At 36.1% G+C, this 23,202-nt stretch overlaps 1 protein-coding gene across 2 annotated transcripts; it reads right to left on the reverse strand.

Annotated features, from left to right (window-relative positions):
• Positions 1-934: 934 nt before the first annotated feature.
• On the reverse strand, positions 935-18,061 carry LOC121409784 (ankyrin repeat domain-containing protein 10-like). Of its 2 annotated transcripts, none has more exons than XM_041601668.1 (5): positions 17,672-18,059; positions 16,039-16,191; positions 14,563-14,654; positions 11,127-11,341; positions 935-3,011 (listed from the first exon to the last, which is right to left on the reverse strand). In XM_041601668.1, the coding sequence occupies exons 1-5, from the start codon at positions 17,870-17,872 to the stop codon at positions 2,533-2,535; spliced, it is 1,140 nt and encodes a 379-aa protein (XP_041457602.1). In that variant the 5' UTR covers positions 17,873-18,059; the 3' UTR covers positions 935-2,532. The 2 variants fall into 2 exon arrangements, with proteins under 2 accessions (XP_041457602.1, XP_041457603.1); XM_041601669.1 differs by lacking the exon at positions 935-3,011 and adding an exon at positions 5,029-5,837 and having other exon boundaries at positions 17,672-18,061.
• Between the last annotated feature and the right edge of the window lie 5,141 nt (positions 18,062-23,202).

The raw sequence follows: 23,202 nt of genomic DNA on the forward strand, positions 1-23,202 counted from the left end.
TTGAAGAAATTTTTTTTTTGAAAAGTCAAGAGTTTGTTTGGAGATCAGATTTCACACACTTTTTTACATATGTTCAGATGGCTGCATTTCCAAATCCATTCAGAAGTCTTACTAAATTATTTCTAGTAATTTTAAGTACATGCACATATTATACACAATTTGATCATCACTCTGCATGTAAGCTATACAAAGGAATCAGTTGCCCCTTTCTGCCAACTTCTAATAGACCAGTGCTTGAAAAGAAAAAGGACAGTATAAAGACAACTTTTGAAACTCATACAGTTAACTTTGGGTTAGGCTTTTACCAACCTTCAATTTTGAGACAATAAATACAGATCAGGGCTCAATCTTATAAAGAGTTACGATTGATCCGATCAACCTCAAGTATGTGGAAATCCATTAATGTAATAGTTTTTTTCTACTGGAAATTAGCACAATATCCTTTGTAAACAAAGAGAAGCACACTGACTTTTTAATAAAATTATGATGTATACATCATATATAGTAAATATTTTGAACAAACATGTGTTTTCGATGTTGACGTTGCTGGTTTCCATAGTTGTGGTCGATTGGATCAATCGTAACTCTTGGTAAGACAGGGGTCTGATAACAAGTCTAAATCCTGTATCCACGGAGATAAAATACTGTAACATAGAGCTGAACAATTCAATGATAGTAAAGAGTACCAAAGTGATGTCACAAAAAACATTTTTGCATTTCAGTGTTTTAGATACCACATTCAGGGGCCGCAGAAACAGGGGCAGCGGGGGCTTTACAAAACGTAAAAAATCACCATCTGGGGCCCGTTGTATAAAACTTTGCGATGAAAAAAGCTGGTTTTTCAATGACATAATTTTGTTTGCCAGAGTTTTTGTTTATTTGCCATATTTTATGGCAAAATGCAACGGACCCAATTATGATTTTTTGCACGGTCAGCACCCTCCCCCACTTTCGGCTCAGCCCCTGCACTTTCAAAACTATTCCGCGGCCTCTGATATTTTTGTAGAGCATGATCAAATACCCCCACAACCCAAATTTGGTAGGAATCGGTACATGGGGGCTCTAATAGATATGACCTTATGAATACATAAGTCATAAGCCCCATTGAAATCAGTGTATTATTTGCCAGGTTCTATACAAGTTGACTTCAATGGGTGTTCATGAGGTCTAAGTAAGTCCCCCATCGACCGATTCCCATCGAATTTTGGAAGTGGGTGTTTTTCATCATGCCCTGCTGAGGTATGGTATAAAAAAAATGCTGAAATGCAAAAAAAAAGTTTTTTGTGACGTTATCGCTTCGGTACTCTATTGTATACAATTAATCATGAAGATCTGCCCCATAACCAAGCGCTAATTATCAGTTGATAAAAGCTTGCCAATAAGGTTGGTTAGTGATATAAAGAAATAATTTTTTGAAATTGATGATTTGTGCACCAAGCAGAACAGAAGTGGTGCACTCAAACAAAATATAGAACACATCAACATGAGGCAATTCGATCCCCCATAATTCTTTCTCTGGTGGGTGTTTCATAAAGCTGTTCGTAAGTCAAGATCGACTTTAAGAACGGCTGGTGATCCTTTCTTGTAGTAAATGGTATATTCATTGGCGATGGTTATTCACGTAAGAAAAGTTCACCAGTCGTTCTTGATGTCGCTCTTAACTCAAGAAAGCGTTATAAAACGGCCCCCTGGACATATTTCTACACATTAAGAATTGACTGTGATAAACGAACTTGCAGTACATTGTGAACAGTTAAAATAAAAATTTGTCTTCAAAAGACTAATCATAAATTTATTGTTCATTGCCTTTGAGATACTGCGTATGGAACAATAAGAACACTTCATTCTTTGGATAAGCCTAGAGTATGAAAGGCTAGAAAACATATAAAAATATAAGCACAGCAAGCACCAGTATTCAACAATCCTTAAGTTTATGCATAGACACTAAAAAGAAAACCTACTCATTTACAAAACACACTGCAATGTACACATTCTTTTACAGAACATAAGTATTTTCCACAAGGATATCAGTTAGAAATGGATTCTAAAAAGTAGAAAAATAAGCTAGAATGTCCCCATTTTGCTAAAAAAAAAAAATTAAGTACAAATGTTGCAAAAAGTAGGAGTTACTTTTGATTCAAAAGAGCCGTCCATATTTATATCATAAAAAAAACAAGGTAGATTAAAAATTGCAGCAGTTTACCCTAAACAATAAGTTAGACTTCTTAAAACCAAATGTACAAATAAAACAATTCTACAAGGTCTACAAGGTAAATCCTTCTTTAGCCAACTTTCATTTAAGTCAAACAACCACTTCGGAGCAATTTGCCCAAATTACATACAGTACTGCACCCCCCCCCCCCTTTAATAGTATGTTTTGATACCAGTACCAGCGTTATCTTCAAGGGACTCCATAATTCCTTACAAAAGAGATTCATCCAAACCATTTTAGTTCAAAATTACCCTTAAGATGCACAACTATCCATAATGAATGGGTGTCTGCTTATTGAGATCAAGATGCGTTCACATTCATCAATAGGCATGTCCACACAGGTAGGAGTCGTAACTATTATACATAGTCTCCAGGGTGGTATCATACCCTACACTCTGTTCTACCATGGCATTATGCTCCATGACACCCGTAGACATTGTGTGAATGCAGTTTTCATTCAATCTTACAGCAGGTCTATCATCGTTTTCTGAATATCCATTCACACCATGACCGTTACGGTATTCGCTCGATTCCTCAGTGACCATTTCTATGGAGCTAGATTCCTCGTATCCTGATTGCATAGGCTTTCTAGAGTACACGGGTTGGAAGCACGGTACCACGGTACCATAGTCCTGTGCCAGTTCCTGGTCCAGCTCTTTAGATCCATTCATGGAACCACCATTAGAATAGGTACCGTTCACGCCATTTTGTATATGACGTCCTGCAACAGTACTACAGGTTCCCACTCCAAGGCTTGTCATAGGGTTACACATAAGGGATGACGGTGGATGTTCATGCTCTGTGCAAACAAAAATCACAAGACACGGGAAAAACAAACCACAGACCGGTTCAAAATAACATAACAAGAATGACATGCAAATCACAGGAATTACAAGACAATAAAACATGCATACACAAATATGGGTAATAATTACTTAAAAACAGAATGGTACAACGTTTTGAGGTCTAGAGTTCATGTTAAAATACCAAAGGTTGTACATCAAAGGCAAAAGGGGAAAAAGAGCCGTGGGAACTCAAAAAGGAGCCGTAGAAGATCCCCATCCAATGCCATGTTTTATCCAATGTGGCAGATATAGGCAGTAAGCTGTGAAAAGTAGCCGCCGAAAATAAAAAAATAATTGTTTGTCTGAAAGGCATACAGAATAAATGTGAACATGTAGGCATGAATAATAGTGCCTTGTGGTACTCCCTGTCCCACTTTAGAAAAAAATATCAAAAGTGAAAGAGGGCTTTAATTGCTAGTAACCCAAGGCCATGGCATCAACCCTCTTATTGGCCATGGATATTTGTGTGCCCTTTTAGTATTATTCCCATCATGCTGTGGTGTAGGAATGTGCTATGTAGATCTATAAGACAAGAGCCCTTATCAAATATATACTGTACATTTGGCGTGTTTCTACAGAGAATCATTAAAAGTGGTTTTGAAAACGGTATCATCCTTTATAAACCAACCTGTTTCTACAGAGCGAATAATTAACTCACATTCTGTGTCGCAAATCTAAAAATTCAACTTATGACCTCGCAATGCATTGTGTTAAGTCAGCTTTCGAGATCGAAAAGGCCAAATACACCATGAAATGGCCTTTTGGGTTCACGCACTTTTGCTAAAGACGATACGCTTTTTCGCTGTGTTTCTACAGAAAATTTCAACATGGCAAACAGAGCAATAACCACCTCCCAGAGGTGGTTAAGAGAAACCGTATTTTCCACTTGTCAATAAAAGTGCCCCCCCCCCCCCGGTTTAAATTCTGCAAATAATGCATGGTGGGTGAGCTTAAAATTGAGGGGGACAGCATAAGGGAAAACTACACACCAGTTCACATTTTTTTATCTTCCACCTAAATTTGTGATTCTTTTTCTAACCTAAGACATTTGATAAACAAACACACCCATAGTAAAGAAGGGCAGTGGGTGTCCAAATGAACAGAATACTTTGTCACACACTACCAACACTTTGCACACTGTTGCAGAAATCAGAAAGCACTCCATTTTAGAAACATACATTACAAATGTCAGGTACAGAAAATACTTCCATGACATTTGCTCCCGCGATGCTGCTCCTTTATGGCCCGAATTCACAAAGGTGGTTTTGAAAACCCACGGTTGAGTCTATGGTTTATGCAGATTTCCTGTATAAATTACGCTTAATTTAGCGCGTATCAGGCGCGTGTATAAAACATGTCCAATGCTGATGCGCGCATTTGTTATAGTGCGCCAAATTGATGCATGTTACCATGGTTAGATAAGCTATTTTATTTCATGAGTCCACTGTTTGAAGAGTGGACTCATGAATAAAATTAAAAGCAGTGGACTCGTGAATAAAATAGCGTATCTAACCATGGTAATAGGCGTCAATTTGGCGCACTGTAACAAATGCGCGCATCAGCATTGGACATGTTTCATACACGCGCCCGATACGCGCTAAATTAAGCGTAATTAAAGGAAACCAAAACCTGAGAAGAGAAGCAATCTTATTGTAAAGAGTAAAATGACAGGAACAATTTTTAAAAAGTTCGATCAAAATCGGTTATGAAATAAGCAAGTTATGGACATTTAAAAAGTCTTGTACTTTCTATGGGGATCCTCAAATTGGCAAACGTGCTTCAAAATGGCTGATTTTGTGGACAACCCCATAGAAAGTACAAGAATTTTCAAACTCCCATAACTTGCTTATTTCATAACCGATTTTGATGAAACTTTTTTTAAATTGTTCCTCTCATTTTACTCTTTCCAGTAAGATTGCTTCTCGTCTTGGGTTTTGGTTTCCTTTAATTCAGTAAATCTGCATAAACCATGGGTTTTCAAAACCACCTTTGTGAATTCGGGCCTATAAATTCCACACACTTATCAAAACCCTGGATGTAGTACATAACACATCCTACCCTAAAACTGCCCTACTGCAACCCTAACCCTACATCTTAGACAAAATAAAGCCAAAAAGCAATTTGTCACAGAAGCAAATATCATGTCACCTATCAAAATAAGCAAAATAAGCATAAAAAAAATACAGTGGAATATTTTACAGGTCCTAGAATTGCTGGAAATCTATTGTAATCTTAATATACATTTGAAACTGTATCTAACAGGGTAAAACGTTCTGAGATTAAATCTGAAATAGAATTTTCAAATAAAGAGGTAATTAATTTTAAAGAATCTGGGAGTACAGTTTGTTAGAGATAGTGGCCACTAAGAGCCCTACACTTCGGAACTGGTGTTGGTACATAGCATTCCATCCAATAATCCCTAGTCCTGTGATCTGGATGAGTTGTTGGAGTAACACTTGAGTCCCTGCCACAAGATCTGACAGGAAGTTGAAGACCAAGTCTTTGCTGACCTTCAACCGCTTCAGAACACATGTTCTCAGTATGTTCATGATCTGACTTATCTCTTGTTACAGACTGGGTATCCTGAAGACAAGATGGAAGGCTGGAGTCCTTTTCAACAGCCATGTCTTCAACGGTCTCAGGATGAATAGAATAACTGTTCATATGATGGTGTAAAGTTGATGATCCCACCGCTGCCACCTGAGTGATGTCAGGACCGTCGGTGCCCATCATCTGGTCTAGTTGTCTTGCAGAATGGTTGCTTCCAGCATGTGATACTCCTGTGAGAGTACATTGGAAACCCAGTATAAAAAAGGTCTCCTGTCAAAGTCAGAGACTAGTTGGCTTTCATAGACTATTCAACACTATTTGGGTGTCTATATATTACAGGTGTTGTAAATCAGCCCAAATGGAATATTTTTAAGACCACCAGACCACATACAAAGTTTGGTATATTCCCCTTCTCAAGTGGTACAGGCATTATTTCATTTGCATAGCATAGTAAACCAAAGAATGTCTCTAAGTTGGGTAACTGGAAGTTATTCAGCTTTGTTCCAGAGTGCAGCACATGAAAAAAACAAATCTAGACTTATAATCTACTCTCCATGGATAGAATGATAAATCATAATAAGTGAATTGATTTTACTTATATGGTGCAGTCTTTACCAAACATAATTTCAGCATATATGGTGTGTAAAACATGCAAGCCAAGTAAAATTGTCCAAACTGCATTATTACTTGTACATGGACAGTTGGACACACTTCAAGAAAATACATCTACATGTAGATTGTACGACTCTCACCACAAGTGTAGTGGTGACGGTCGTTACACTCAAGTATGGTTAAAAACAGAACAGCAGTATTTTAATTTACATGAACATCTCAAACATCATATCCCTCGCTGGCTCTTTATGAATCTGAATACAAATACAAAGTACATCCTGACAACAATAAGACTTCTGCATGTGACTATATACAGACCAATTTTCCATTCAAAATGACATGAGAAGAAAACACTCTATCAAATTATATGACCACAAATCGATTGTGGACAATTACAATGTAGGTGGCCTTAAATAAAAAAAAAATGTTTAAAGCCAAAATGCAACAGGCACTTAAAGAACATTTCAGGGCTACCCTTTGTCCAAAGGTTTGGAATTCATGCCAACCTGGTTAAAATAGCTGGGAAAATTCAAGGAATCTTCATTTGCACAAGAACACATTCCAAGTGTTCATAAACTCATGCATAGACAGCTTTATGAAACAGACAAGTTGAGAATAAATATCAACACATGTAGCTGTGCACAGCTGTAAAAAGACAAATTTGAGCAGTCATCACTGCAATAATAACCTTCACCTATACTTATAAGCAAATGCAGATGGAGTACCGGTATTAGATATACATGTAGCTAAACAAATACACAATGTTTGCATGCAATTGATGATAGTGATGAATTGGGTCAACACAGAAGATTCAATGTTAAATTAGATGCTAGCTACATGTAGCTGGTATTTGGTGGTTTCAAGTTGACTTTTCATTTTTCTCGTTGGACCAATCTTTTTATCAGCACAGCATCAAAACAAAGATAAGGCTGGTCTATAGACAAAGACAAGTCCCACTTGCTCTCAGACCATAGTAATAGCATCGTGACAGTCCTGCGGCTGCCGTGGTTTGCCTTCAGTATGTCTTCACAGTGGTTTTCAAATTTATCCCAGTGCTTGTCGTGAGATGGCGTCACCGCCATAAACCAGCTATTGTATAAATGCAGTCACAGTAAGAGTTACCTCGGCACAGTCCTGAGATGAATTACACGTATCCATTCACACTGTAGTGGGTCATTTGTATTACCTCCCTTCAAAAAAATACATGCCGGATTGTCACCCAGTGATTGAACCCGATATAACCAGAAACCACTCATCTTAATATACAGATCAGTGCCTGAAACGCATGTCTGCTTGATAGATACTCCACCAAAACATTATTTTCATTTTTTTGTTTATTGCTTCTAGTCAGAATTGCAACATCAATTGATATGCAAAATATTCAAATTTCATCAAATTTATAATCCACATAACAACAAAATTGACTTGAATCAATTGGTAGCCTTTTTTCTGGTCCAATTTATACAACCCTTTGCAGGGAACGTAAAGAAACCCAAAAGTGGTCTATCCAGGTGTTGTGCGTTCATACTGAAGGCAAACCATGGCAGCCGCGGGACTGTCACGAGCTCTTTCTATGGTCTGAGAGTAATAGTTTGTTGCAAGTTTATAGCAAGGCAAGGTTTTCCGTGATAGATTGTCATGTACCCGAGCATCCATACTGAGGGCAACACTGCTACAGTCTTGGGACAGTTGCGGGACTAAAGCGGTGTTTTAGGCAGCTGTGAGGACAGTATTGATGTCAAGCTATCAATATTCTGATTTGGAATATTCTTTGAACTCAGATTAGGTGCTGGAAGGAAATAAAAAATGTGATTCCAAATCCAGCATCACCACTTGCTAAGCCAACATCAGTCTTGACATCACCCATTGCGGCATGCTGGATTGAAATTCCTTAATCAAGATGCATGTTGGTCCTCTAAAGCTGCGAGATGTGCAATTGTTTCACAGTGTAAGTAGGTGAAAGGTTCATGATATACACACCACGTAAGTGAATTGTGCATTGCAATTATAAAACCTAATGTTGCCATACATGTACATTAAGTTCAGGCACATTCAAATAATTGGAATATAAAATTCCATATAAATCAAATAATACTGTCACATCTGCCAACAACAAATGACTATTGGTGTAATAAATACTCAAAAAATAAATATGCATAATACACTTCTAATAAAAACATACAAAATTTAGTACAGATATTGCACAAGTTGTGATGGGCCGTGTCAGCCTTATAGAAAAAGAAACAAGGAATGTGTGAGATAGAAAGAAAGATGATAATTTACAAGCACAGTTGATAGAAATCATGTAGGAAAATCATGGCAGGGTTGATTGACAGAAAAATATAGTAGTGTTTGTACAATTCTTAAATCTTTTCCTTGAAGAATTGCTTGGACTTGGAGTCCTATAAGACTTAATTGAGACTTGATTTAAATGAGTAATATAAGCCTGTTCACAGTAGTAAACTGCACAGGAACAGTAAAAGGTCATTTGAGATAAACCATGAAGGTGGTTCTTCAAGTCACTGACATAGGCATTTGTGAATTCATAACTATTCATGTACTCCTAACAAAATATTGTTTTCATCACATCCAAGCTGAAGAGTAAAAAAATATTCATTATCCCTGTACTTGACAGTAGCCCAAACAACAGTGTAATGTGCCACAAGCAGACAATAAAACAAACAGATTTCCATTTTTTTTCTTATAATATAATTTGGCTTATAAAACACTGTTAACTTGTTATGTGAAAGTGAATACAAAATCTTTCATCTGCATGATCTAAATGTAGATTTGACTACTAAACAGCTGCAAAATATAAGTGCATAGCTGTGAGTTATCTCTTTGGAATCTTGGTGACATGAGAACATATTTGGTTTATGAAATGCAGTAAATAAAGTTTGATTCTATAATAAATGAATTCCTGGAATTATTTCACTTTTCTTCAGAAAATAGAAAAAATGAGGAATATAGTAAAAATAATAGGGAGGAAAATGAGAATAAGAATTAAAGAAGGGAGGAGTAGAAGATAAATAGTAAAATGTGAAGATGAAAAGGAGGAGACAGTATTATTTGCTGATCACTTGCTAAAACAAAATCAAGTCTAATGATCATTGCTCTCACGATCAATTTGATCACATTTATAAGTGGCAACTCTACATGTGTGTTCCATTCCAGAGGGGACGTGCGGATAAATAATTCAAAACGATCCTGCCCACACGCAGTCATATACAGAATGGTTGAAACTTCCAGTGGTCTTCTTTGGGGATTCTTTTTGGAAGTACAGCAACAGAGGGCAGCAGAGCTTTATCTTCAGCCATCTCACATGAAGCAAACTTGTTCAAGTCTTCTGCTTCCATCTCATCTTCTTCTTCCAGTGTTTTGATGGCAAGACTTTCATCGCCATGAAGCTTGGTCAGATCAGGTCGGGTTTGAGTTGGGGTTGGATCGTACTGCATTAAGGGTGCTGTGAGGTCGCCGTGTGACTGGGCAGCTGTGTCCGTAGTTGGCAGGCAGATTGAAGAAATGAGGAGCAAGAATGAACCTTTAACTCCTTTGCAAATGTTAATGTTGCAGAACTCCAATGTACTGTACATACAGGAACAGTCAAACCTACTCTAAAACTTGTCTTCACTTAAAAATAAAAACACTTTCATTCATCTGAAAAATCCAAGTCTGAATTATTGTCTTTTCTTACTTTCTACCACTGTCTCCAAGAATAAGATTAAACACACTACAAATTTCCCTATTCACATTTCAAAAAGAGAAAAATTACAAGATATTTTTTTGGGGAGGGGAGGCTTCTGCAAGATAAAACAACTACTTCTGCAAGGTAAAACAGAAAGAGAGAGAGAGCTTGTGGTGGAGGTCATCTGGATCTCTAAATAGGTTGTAAATCAATTTTAACCCGTCAGTATAACAGGCTAAACAAAGTGTTATTTCTTATCTGAAATACACCACACTCTAATAGTGATCCAAACAGCAGCTCAAGGGCCCTAATCGGAGTTAAGGGGACAGAGACCCCCTCTTATTTCAAATATGAGACCCTTTTATAATTAACCCCTAATTCTGCTATTACTTACATGTATGGAAACAATCAATTTACAGTTTGTGAACAAATTTTCGGCATTACTCCTATGTGTTTAAGATCATCTAATTACACGTATATTTCATGACAAGACTGAACACAGTAACTGATACATGTAGGTTTCTTAACCCTTTGAACCCTGAATTAATTGGGACGGTCGTGACCCTCACCCTGAATTATTTACAGATGTCAAGCTAATAGGCAAAAGGAAAAAAAAAACGGACATTTGAAATAAATGATCTCCTATTCTCATGATTCGAGCACAGCCATTCAAGCGGCACCTTAGGCCACTGGTACCCAGCCTGGCTTGGCTGATGTTGTGTAGCTTCCCGAACTAGCAATAATCTCAAATTTTGTCTCAAAATCAATGCTTTGAAGGAAGTAAAATTCACCAATAGTTTACGCATAGTCCGTATCAGTGTATTATCGCATGAGCCTCCTTGGTATATTTTGCCCATTATCAAAGGCTAAAACCTCCCAACTAAAAGCCATTTATCAAAGAAATTATAAACTGAAGTTATCGACCAAATATCTCCAAGATGGTGTCATTCTTAAAAAGGTCACCCGACATCCAAAACCCTAGCTTTTTTGAGTCACATGATTTGAAGCCAGTATGCCAGCTTTTAGGGTATATGCACGTTCATGGTGAAGCCGTTTTTGGCTTTTCAGGTTCAAAGGGTTAAAAGGGATGTTGTCGAGGACTACCTTGTCCCAAGTCATGTGTAAAAAACTTTCTATGGGAAAAAGTCTTCTCAAGCAGCTACATGACTCGATACCATCAGGCCTCGACTACATATCGTTTCTGAATGCATATTATACCCACCATTTTCAACCTTCGGTCTCTTGGCTGAGTCCATGTCTGGCTCCGATTCCTCACCGGGTTGCATTCTCTTACGTCTTCCATTCATACAGGTCATGTGATCAGTCATATGATTGGTCAGGTGACTGTCACCACCAGCCCTGAAGTACTCTATACACCGAGATTGCTGATTCTGAATGGCTAGGTCCATGACGGTAGCTCCTATACTACTTCGAAGACTTCACAAACATTATAGAGAAAAAAGAAAATAGGACCACTTTGTCATTTCACCAATTATCACTAGTTGTATACTTTAAGCTGGAAGAAATGTATAACATACAGAATCCATCAAATCAGATCTATTCATTCCAGGGGGAAAATTACACAAGAGATCAGGGTGATTTTGCAACCAAAATTCTAGAAAAAAAAGCCCTCAAAAATCTCCTTTCACTGCAATTTTAAAGCTTTAAATGATACAAATTCATACAGGTTTTGAAAAGTAGTGCCCCAAAAAAGTCCCCACAGAAAACTAACATTATTTTAACCTGATGCACTAAATTGAAAGACACAAATCCAGTCAATAGTACTTAGAAAAGTGTAAATTTAGATCAAATTGATGAGTTCAATATATGGCTAGCATATTTGTTCGCATGAAAATGCAGATTTCTTGCGGATTAATTGGATCAATATTGCTGAATGTGCCTGCCTTCTGAAACCGTGTTGCATCTTTTATCCAGTTTAATGCTCCATTTATATTAATTACATGTAATCCATTATACTCCACTAAAATTCCACTACCTATTCAAAAATAAACTGAATACATCGTTTTGGTGTTGATCATGCATATTAAAATAGCATATTTTATTATCTTCCTTCTTAATTTGCTCAATTTTACAATCCGTTTATGCCACATATGAGAGAGTGGATCAAAGTCTGAATTCAAATTTGAACTGTATCATAATTACACCCACAAAGAAAAGTGTTACGAATACAATTTACCGAATCAATAAAAAAGTGGTATAAAAAGAGGTAGTGATTGTGCAGAAACCAACACAATACAGGAAAATAATGGAAAGGCAAACAGTTAAGAGGCAAAAGATGCTACAGTGTACCTTCATATTCTTATGGGTGGGGCTCACGCTCAAAAGCTGTCTTGTTGTTTCTACTCCTTACAAAACTACTTCTACTACAAGTACTAATACATGTATTACTATTACTACTACTACTAAGTACTAAAACTGCTATAGTGTACTTCTACTACTACTACTAGTACTACTACTACTACTCTTACTACTACTACTACTACTACTACTACTACGACTACTGCTACTGCTGCTGCTGCTGCTATTGCTGCTTCTACTACATACATTGATGCAATTATTAATACTCCTACTATTTTGACAACCGCTAAGAATTCATATTGTGCAATTTCTATTTGTATATACTCAACTGTGCATTACAGTAAAAATAGATAAAATAATTAGAATAAATACACAAAAGTATGATTAAGTTCTAATAATTAGTGGAAAAGGGAAGCCTACTATCTCTACAAATTATATAACAAAAAAGTGACTTCTTTGATACTCTCTTGAAAAAGGTAGGTTTTTAGTAGTGCTGCAGCCGAACCGCCGAACCGAACGGCAGTTCGCCGAACTTGGCACTTCCAAACCGGACCAAACCGAACGCAAAGGCATGGTTCGGAAGTTCGGTAAAAAAAAGTATGTTTATATGCAAATGCGTAAGTGCGATGACTACATAGATTTAAGTATAAAATTTTAAAAAAAAATATTGGTTAGTAATTGTGCACAAAGAGAATTCCACTCAATATATTTTTTGAATCCACTATGATAGCTCCCATCTCGTCTTTGATTGAACTGTTATCAACTTAAGAATATTTTATTAACATAAATATATTTTTTCTTGATAAAATGAGGGGACATTTGAAGCTAAACTCGGTATAAAAGTGTGGTGTAATTACGTATGCCGTAATCGATCGTGATCGTAATCGGACCTAATCATTTTGTATTTAATAAAGAAAAGAACCAGACATAAATTCATTCCTCGTAAATGACAAAGTATGACAGTTTCAGTCTCGTGTTTGATTAAATTTTTATCATTTTCAATTTTTTTAATAAACATGAATATATTTTTTTCCTTATAAAATGTGGGGACATTTTTAGCTTAACTCAGTTTAAAAGTGTAGTTGAATTACGTATTGCTGTAATCGGACGTACATTTAATTGTTTTGTATTTTAAAAAAAAAAAAGACAAGACATAAATTAATTCCTTGTGACTGACAAAGTAATGGTAAAGTATATATATTCCACCTGAAATTTCCATATTAATATAAAAGATAAATAAGAGATGAAGGAATGAGGGTGAAAAAACAGAAAAGATAAAACTTCAAACCAAATCAACGCATGTTCCCTGATCGATGTTCCGGAAATGGTTGGAAAGGAAAGTTGAAACAGGAAGTCCAAACAACCTGCTCTCGGTTGCTATCATACAGGTAAAATTTGTATTCCGAACTTGAAACATTTTTCTGTTGTCAATATTTTCTTAATCTGGTCAATTACTGAAAATGAAATGATAAATTATCAGTTCCGTCTAAGTTCTGACGATCAACGCCAAGTGATTTCACGACACTAAAATACACAGTACAGTCCCATGTACTCATTTTCGTGTGGGAAATACGTTTGAAGTCACGTAGCGTCGATCTCTCTGCGCCAAGAATGGACTGATATTTTATCTTTTTAAAGTAATTCATTGACCAGATTTTACAACTTTTCAGAAAATAGGGACTTTCTAAAACACTCATATTCTTTGGAATGTGAATTTTACCGGTATAATAAGTTGAGTGGAGGTTGTTTGTCTACTGTTTCGACATTCCCGATCAACACTTTCCAATTTGAGAAGCTGCGTTGGCAATGACATCGTAATCGATCATGATCATAGCTACATGAAATAATCATGAAAAAAAATATTCTGATCTTTGTAATTCTGTTTCTGTCCTGATTCTCTCGTTATCAATATTTTTTTCTTTTGATTTTTTTAATTTTCATTTTAAAAATGACTGGGTTTTTTTGTTTAAAGATTAAAACAAAAGAAAGTTCAACAATTTTCATAACTATTCTTTTTAGAAACAAAATTGATTATAAATATATGACAGATCATCCTGGAGATTACTTGGTTGTGGGTCGGCGATCTTTATTTTTTATATGTTAAATTTAATTTGGCATTTATTGCCGAACCCCGAACCGAACCAAAGTTCGGAAAAAAATTGCCGAACCCTGCCGAACCGAACCCGAACATGCCGCCTGACTTGCAGCACTAGTTTTTAGTTAGTTTTGAAGGTCTCTGTAACTTGCATGAAGTACATGTATAATCATGTTCAGTATCAGCTCACAAAATCAGATAAAAGAAGGGATTAAAGCCTTTTATAGAGGAAGATTATAATTACCTTAAATCAGCACCATGTTGCCTGAGTATATGTAGACATTCAACACTACCACATCGTACAGCCTTATGAGCTGCTGTCTCTCCCATATGATCCTATATCAAACAAAACAACACTTCAAATTCTTCCACAAACCATCACATTCTTCTTGAACACTAAATCATTCCTCAAACTCAAAACATGTCTTTCACTATACTAGTATTTCAAAACCTCCAAGGAAAATTCTTAAAATAAAATTCCTATTCAAACTTTCAACTGAAAAATATATTTGTATTCTTCAATTTTTTACACATATGGTGTAATATTTTTCATAATGAATAAAAGGACATGTTGCTTTTAAAATCCTTAAATTCATCAATAATGAAAAATGGGAATTCTACAAACGTATAAAAGTGCCAAGTACAGCTTCAATTTTTTAGTAAACTTACTAAAAAGTCTTTATCAATTGTAAATCTTGACAGCACTCGCATTGTAAATCAAGACAAATTTAATACCTAAAATGTATAAAGTCTTTAACAAAACTAATTTTAAAATGAAATGTAAATGCAGGCCTCGAAATAATCGACGGCCATCGACGGCCATGGCCCTCGATGCCCCCATTACTGGCCGTCATGCCCTTCTTCTTTTTGCTAAAAGTTACGGCCACTAAAAATGTGCCCTTTTTTATACGGCAGTGGTGCCCTTTTTCTCATAAATGTGCCCTTTTTCTGATATATAATGTGCCCCTTTTGAAAGTCTGCACCTTTTTTTCTGAGCGAGAAAAACTTCTCCGATCTCAAAAAGTATTCAATACCTTAGCTTTACCAGCGACGTCCAGTGCATGTATGCAGTCTAGTCCGAAGCTGCACCGAACGATGAGCTAGCTATACACAGCTGGCCGGCCGGCCGGCCGCTAGCGCGCTTTACGTATGCTATGTAAGATGCAGCATAAGAATGGACGAGCGCGAGCTCCATATGTGTACTACACAAATGTCGCGCGCGCTGTACTGTCCTGGCGAGCGCGCGCGATGCGTAAGTACAGTGATTCGAATGGGAGTGTTTCATAAAGCTGTTCGTCAGTTACGAACAACTTACGAACGACTTTCTTTTAAAACCTTATACAGTGAGTGTTGTCAGACTATTAAAGTTCATTTTTTCTTAAGTAAATAATGTGGTTTGGTAATGAATCTGATGTATAACATCGACTATGGAAAGCCCCCCCCCCACGCCGCGAAACTGTAACACCTACAAATAATTTATTACATGCCCTTAAAAAGTGGCCTTGGTGCCCCTCTGTATGGCCTTGGTGCCCTCTGCTGCCTGGCCTCAGTGAAAAAGTGCCCCTCAAAAAAGTGGCCTTGCCCCCCAAAAATCCTATTTCGAGGCCTGTAAATGCAACACTGCTTTATAACTTTCAAAAAAGCGAGCCTACATGTACATAATATTTGATTCATTGATAGCCAGCAACATGTACCGTAACTGGTTGGCAGGGAGTTATACCTGTGCATTGATGGAGATGCCATTTCGAGTGAGCCATGTCAGGCAAGCCATTTGTCCCTCTAAAGCTGCTACATGAGCTAGAGTTAGACCAGTTCCATGGGTAGCAATATCACAGGGTAGACCAGCTTTCACCAACATCTCTAAACACTCGACCTAAAACAATAAGTAGCAAGAAAATTTACCATTGTTAATATTGTTTAGTTGCATGAGAGACAAGAGTTGACATAAAAACAGTGGATGTGTACTGAATCATTCCGTCTGAATGTACATTAGACAATACTTGATAGACCCCATCTTACAAAGAGTTACGATTGATCGGATTAACCTCAACTTGATGGTAATCAATCAATGTCATGAATTTTTGTACAGGAAATTTGCACAAAGGCCTTTGCAAACAAAGAGCACACCAAATTTTCAAGAAGAGATGGATCTATGAATATACTTGTACAGCAAAGGCTCTATTTCATTTTTGAATTTATATTTTGAATAAACATGCAGCTAAGATGTTCCCATTGCTGGCTGTCCATAGTTGTGGTTGATTTGGTCAATTGCAACTCTCCGTATAGAGATGGGTCCCTGATAATAGTCCATTTCATCAGATAAAACTTGCACAACCACACTTTTCTCTTCACTCTTACTTTAGGTTCAGTAATATCAACACTATGCAATGCAAATGTGAGGGTCGGGCTCAATTGCAAGGTAATTAATCAATTATGTAATTACATTTTTTTAGTAATTGTATTTGAAATTTTGAAAGGAAAAGTAATTGTAATTGCAATTGAAAAAAAATATTATTTGACTTCAATTAGTTGCTGCCAATCTCCGAAGAACGGAGGAAGGAAATCTACAACTCAAGTACAAGTACTGTTACTGTTACTTTTAATCAAATTCAATTACTTTAAAATAAACTTAATTTATTATTTAATTTCATCACCTTTTTCCTGTCAACTGCTTCAGCAGCAAAGAGAGTAATAGGCAGAATCCATGCTCTTAATATAAAACCTTCATCTTGTCATTTTCTCTTTCACTTAGATTTATGTTGAAATTGGTGGTGCTAGTACATACAGAATACAAATTGATTTCATCTCTTTCATAGAAAGTAATTAAAATTGGAATTGACAAAAGTAATTGGTAATTTAAATTGAAAAAAATGGAATAATTGAACATTGTAACTGTTACCAGTATGGTAATTGAAGAAAGTATTATAGAGTCAAACCCTGGTAAGGGTATTAACTGGGCCTTCAGTTTCACTTGACAATGACAATGAGAAATTTAGATTAAATTTCATATTTCATATAATTATAAAAAGAAATAGTGGGTGAACGACATCATCAGTATCCTAGCTCATTTGCATACCAAGCAGGATGCGAATAAAACCATGAAAACTGTTTCGTAAAATTAAGCGAAACTTTAAAATGTCATAACTTATTTTCCCATGTTGACTTTTGAGTTACATCTGATTTTGATAAACATTTTCAGTGTTACACTTGTTGGATTTTTCTCTTTTTATTCGAATAAATAAACATTTTGTTGTGGTGGACTTGTCCTTTAGACCTTTAATTTGACATCAGATCGTTGTGTAATTAATACACTTTAATTTCCATTCCTTTGTTTAATAGCAAACGATGAGTACCTTTCCGTTGTGAGCAGCCCAGTGTGCGGGTGTCCAACCGAAGAGAGGATCCTGAATGGAAGCATCGCACACAGACATCACTGCCTCGCCGAGCAGGCCCGCCAGAGCACAGAGATCCCCATCACGACATGCACGGTGAAGAGGAAACGATTGAAGCAGATCTTCAGCGCCACATAAATCTCTCTTGAATTCGGTCTCCATCACCTTCGTCGCACGATTATTCTAGCTTATTCAAAAGAATGAATGCAGGCCTTTCTCCTCGTGTTAATCTTGATTTGAGGACTCAAAGACAAAGTATTTTCTGGAGTGAAAAGATGATTTCAGTCCCGGCCCGGGTATTCCCTGCTATCTCACGCCTGGCATTGAATCTTTTGTTGTTTTGTAAATAAAATTGAGAGCGCGCCAACTTACAATTACAGAACGCAGTTGGCGCCAAGCATTATTTTGAAGTCGAGCTGTGGTCCTCAGAAAAAATCAATAGAGAAAAATCAGACAAGCAAAATGCTGAAAACTTCATCAAATCAGATGTAAAATAAGAAGATAATGACATTTTAAATTTTACTTATTTTTCACAAAATAATTATACGCACAATTTAATCACATGCATCGATGATGTCCCTCACTCGCTCTTGTTTTTGTATTGTTTGAATTATAAATATTGACAGATTTGACAATAAAGACCAACTTGACTGAACCATAAAATGTTAAACAATGGTAATTCCAAATGCTCAGCGAAATGAAACTTTGTTCCACAGGACAATGCCAAAATTAGAATACTTAATATAATAAGATGCAAAAGAAATAGTGAATGGGTGATGTCATTAGTTCTTTAATTTGCATACCGAAATTACATTCGATTTTGATGAAATTTTCAATGTTGTGCTTGTTAGATTTTTCTCTTTTTATTCATATCAACTTTTTGCTGGGGTGGACTTGTCCTTTAATGGTGATGATGATTCATCATCATCGTAAGGACTACATGGGCCTGTGCATATCCAGGGGGGCCCTAGGCAAAAAGCAAAAAGAAAGCAAAAAAAGAAAAGGAAAGGAAAAGAAGAAAGGCAAAGATAAAAGGAGAAACATGATTGAATAAAATAACATGAGGGGAAGATTTTGAAAACATTTTTTTGAAAAATCTATTTGTTAGGATGTTAAATTTTCGCTCGCGCTTCGCGCTCGCATTGTCTTTTAGGGGATTTGCATATCTTGCTCAATATGAAGCTTGAAATATCAAACTTTGAAGTCAATATACAAAACATATTTCAGCTGGGAAATTGAACTTTCATTATTTTGTTAATTGATTTTTAAAAAGTGCTCTGTAAAAATGTCTGTTATGGTCTGAATATTATCATTTTCTGCTTGCGCTGCGCGCTCGCAAAATTTGATTTGTCAGGTACCTATTATTTTCCTGTATTCCATAAAGTTCTCAAAATATCCCTATTCAGGTCAGATTGTCAAAACGTATCAGCTAGCGCTGCACGCTAGCATTTTGATTAGTGAGTTATGTACATCCCAATATTAATTCTAAATCAAACTACATGACAGTTTATCAAAAATTTCGGCTCGCGATATCCGCTCGCATTGATAGATATTTTCATGCATCTTATGCATAATTACAAAAGTGCTTTAAATGTCCAGTTTTCAGGCCATAATATTGACAGATTTCGCGCTCTCATGCTTAGGAAGAGAAATAGGAAGATATAGTCATCATTTTCATATGATGACTTAATGCCCTTATAGAAGGCTTATTTCGAAAGGGTGGGTGCTGTCGCGTTAGGGTGCGTCAACGCGAACGCGAAGATTCGTCCAAAGCCCCCCCGGCTTGGCCGAAAGGGTGCGCTTGGAGCGTTACGTCACGTCGCGTTCACTGGAACGCGTCCATTCGTCCAAAGCCCCCCCCCCCCCGGAAGTGCCGAAAGGGTGCGTTTTATTTTGTTTTTAATAATAATAATAATAATAGTAATAATAATACTAACAATAATAATAATAATTTCAATAATAATGATAATAATAATAATGGTAATATTAATAATTATAATAATAATTACAATAACAATAAGAAGAAAAAGAAGCGGAAGGAGGAGGAGGAGAATAAGATAATGATGATGAAAAACAACAATTACAAGAAAAATAATATCACCAACAACAATGATTAATAATGATAGTAAAAAAATAATTACAATATGAAGGAGACGAAGAAGAAGAAGAAGAAAAAGAAGAGGTAGTAGTAGTAGAAGAAGAAAATGATGTAGAAGAAAAAGGAGTATACTATACGATAATGATGAAGAACAACAATAACAAAAAAATATCACAGACAACAATTATGAAAATACAAATTTAGTAATAATTATAATGATAGTAATTATAATAATATGAAGGAGAGGAAGAGGGATGCAGAGGAAGAAGAAAAAGAAGAAGACAAGGCAAACGCCAAGCGTTGTCTCGCCTGCATATTGCAGTCATGAAGAGAATGTATGTCAAAACTATGCTGTATGACTTCCGAGGCTGTCAGCAGTTTAGGGGGTGAATTGTGGTTCTGACAGTTTACATATGCAATAATGCTATAGGCCTACTTTATCCCTAGGAAATGAGATAACACTAAGAATGCTGTTAATACTATGAAGCTACATGTATAATGACTTCCATGGAAGTAAGGAAATTAATGTTAGTGAAAAAGAATGTAATTCATAACAATGTGAGTGAAAACTTTGACAGCTTTTCTATTGTACCTTTGGCAAATTTGTGTGAATATTATAAATGGTGTCAAGAACTATAGCTCATTAAATAAATAACAACAACAGCTTTTAAAGAATAAACAAGTAAAATACAAAATCTGGTTCAAGTATAGAGAGTACTGAGTTCTGAAGTAAAATGTTCATTGACCTTTGACCTTAATCAAATTCAACTCACATTCGAACTTGACCTGCACCTTCAAAAGATGGACCTCTTGTATGAATTTGGCAATCCCACCTCGAAGCTGTAGAAAGTTATTGGGTGTACAACATAGCACAGAGCCAGTCATGGAAAGTTCATTGACCTTTGACCTTATTCAAATTCAACTCATATTCGAACTTGACCTGTGCTTTCACGAGATGGACCTCTGGTATGAATTTGGTGATCCCACCTCGAAGCTGTAGAAAGTTATTGGGTGTACAACACAATTGTTGACGACGACGCCGCCGACACCGGAAATAGTGATACCTATGTCTCGCTCCGCTACGCAGGCGAGACAAAAACCGAAGGAATTATTTTAATTACAATAATAATAATAAGAGGAAGAAGAAGAAGAAGCAGAAGAAGAAGGAGAGGAAAAAGTAGAAGCGGAAGAATAAGAATAATAATAAGAGGAAGAAGAAGAGAAGAAGAAGAAAAAGAAGAAGAAAAAGATGAAGAAGTTCGAGGAAGAACAAAAGGAGGAGGAGAAAGAAGAAAATAAAAAACGAAGGAATTATTTTAATTACAATAATAATAATCTAAATAATAGCATGCTCCTTCTCCTATGGATCATAAAAATAAAAATAATAATAATTATAATAATTATAATAATGATAAAATATGCTTAATGATAATAATAATAATAAAAATAATAATAATGATAAGAAGAGGAGGAATAAGAAGAGGAAGAAGAAAAAGAAGAAGAATAAAAGAAAACAAGTGGAATGCCTCTGGCAGTCTCACCGGCATCACGCGGTTCAATATAGCAGCAGTTCTAACTTTGAATACTACTCTAACTCGCACAAGGTGTTCAGTGATACATGGTTACTCTTATGTCCACTTTTTATGAACTAGACCAATAAACTTACAGAGATATGATGGTTATTCAACAAAAAAAACCCAACATGGCCAAAGTTCATAGACCTTACATGACCTTTGACCTTGATCATGTGACCTGAAACTCGAACAGGATGTTCAGTGATACTTGATTACTCTTATGTACAAGTTTCATGAATCAGATCCATAAACTTTCAAAGTTATGATGGTAATTCAACAGATACACCCAATTCGGCCAAAGTTCATTGACCCTAAATGACCTTTGACCTTGGTCATGTGACGTGAAACTCATGCAGGATGTTCAGTGATACTTGATTAACCTTATGTCCAAGATTCATGAACTAGGTCCATATATTTTCTTAGTTATGATGACATTTCAAAAACTTAACCTCAGGTTAAGATTTCGATGTTGATTCCTCCAACATGGTCTAAGTTCATTGACCCTAAATGACCTTTGACCTTGGTCATGTGACATGAAACTGTAATAGGATGTTCAGTAATACTTGATTAACCTTATGGCCAAGTTTCATGAACTAGGTCCATATACTTTCTAAGTTATGATGTCATTTCAAAAACTTAACCTCAGGTTAAGATTTGATGTTGATTCCTCCAACATGGTCTAAGTTCATTGACCCTAAATGACCTTTGACCTTGGTCATGTGACATGAAACTCTAATAGGATGTTCAGTAATACTTGATTAACCTTATGGCCAAGTTTCATGAACTAGGTCCATATACTTTCTAAGTTATGATGTCATTTCAAAAACTTAACCTCAGGTTAAGATTTGATGTTGACGCCGTCGCCGTCGGAAAAGCGGCGCCTATAGTCTCACTCTGCTATGCAGGTGAGACAACAAAGCCCCTAAAATGCTCATTTTTGTTTCACATACTCTAGATAGGCATCTGATCAAATTTATTTTTCAAAAATGTACACATCACATTTATTTTCTTATGTATTCTATTGTTTTCTAAATTTCTTATGTATTTCTTTGTTTTATGACTTTTTGCTTTTCATTGTGTTTTCAATGGAAATTTACGGGGACTTTATTTTTACCATAGACAAGATAAAATTAAATGATTTTAAGCAGTAAAAGGAAAAATGATACATTTTACGAATTTTGGCTAAAAACACTATTTGCATTGGATTTGTACACAAATTCATGTTTTTGAGCAATTTTGGGTCTGCATGCACTTACGAAATGTTGCGTAATTTCGGAAACGCGTACCTGGGGGTCACAATTTTGGTCTCAAAAGTTGCGCGAGAGTCTTGAAAGTAAAAAGTCAGCGAGCGACATATTAAAAAAACTTTGAGCAGCTGATTTATCGCGAAAAATGTCGACCCCCCCCCCGTCTTCTTAGGGTTAAACAACCAAAAAAAAAATGCATAAGAAAAAAATTAAAATGTACATGTATACATAATTGATTTTAATGACTTGAGTTTTTCTCATTAATACCAAAATAAAGGGAGTCAAAATCCAAAATTATCACATTTGTTTTTTATTTCGTGATTCAGAACCAACCTGCTGATTTCTGAAGTGAGTGCACAATCTACAGGCAAGATCCTGAGCCACCCCCCCCCCCTACCAAGTCATTTGAATAAGTGAGGTTTAATGACTGCTTTTGTAGTCATTAAATTTATCTGATTTATACAGGCCTACAAGAGATATAAAAAAAATTGTGTTCTTTTTTGGGTAATTTTGCAGTGTTCCTAGCTGACAAAGCAGAGGGTGATGGTGTGTGAGGGTGATGGTGTGTGGGGG

Source organism: Lytechinus variegatus, chromosome 1 (assembly GCF_018143015.1).
Source record: "Lytechinus variegatus isolate NC3 chromosome 1, Lvar_3.0, whole genome shotgun sequence".
Classification (NCBI taxonomy): Eukaryota; Metazoa; Echinodermata; class Echinoidea; order Temnopleuroida; family Toxopneustidae; genus Lytechinus; species Lytechinus variegatus.

Coding starts and splice junctions, on each gene's coding strand:
- LOC121409784 (XM_041601668.1), bottom strand. CDS start 17,872: ATGGAGACCGAATTCAAGAGAGATTTATGTGGCGCTGAAGATCTGCTT. Junction 14,655..16,038: donor GCATCTCCATCAATGCACAG/GTATAACTCCCT, acceptor TGTTTGATATAG/GATCATATGGGAGAGACAGC. Junction 3,012..11,126: donor GAGACCGAAGGTTGAAAATG/GTGGGTATAATA, acceptor TTGTTTGCACAG/AGCATGAACATCCACCGTCA.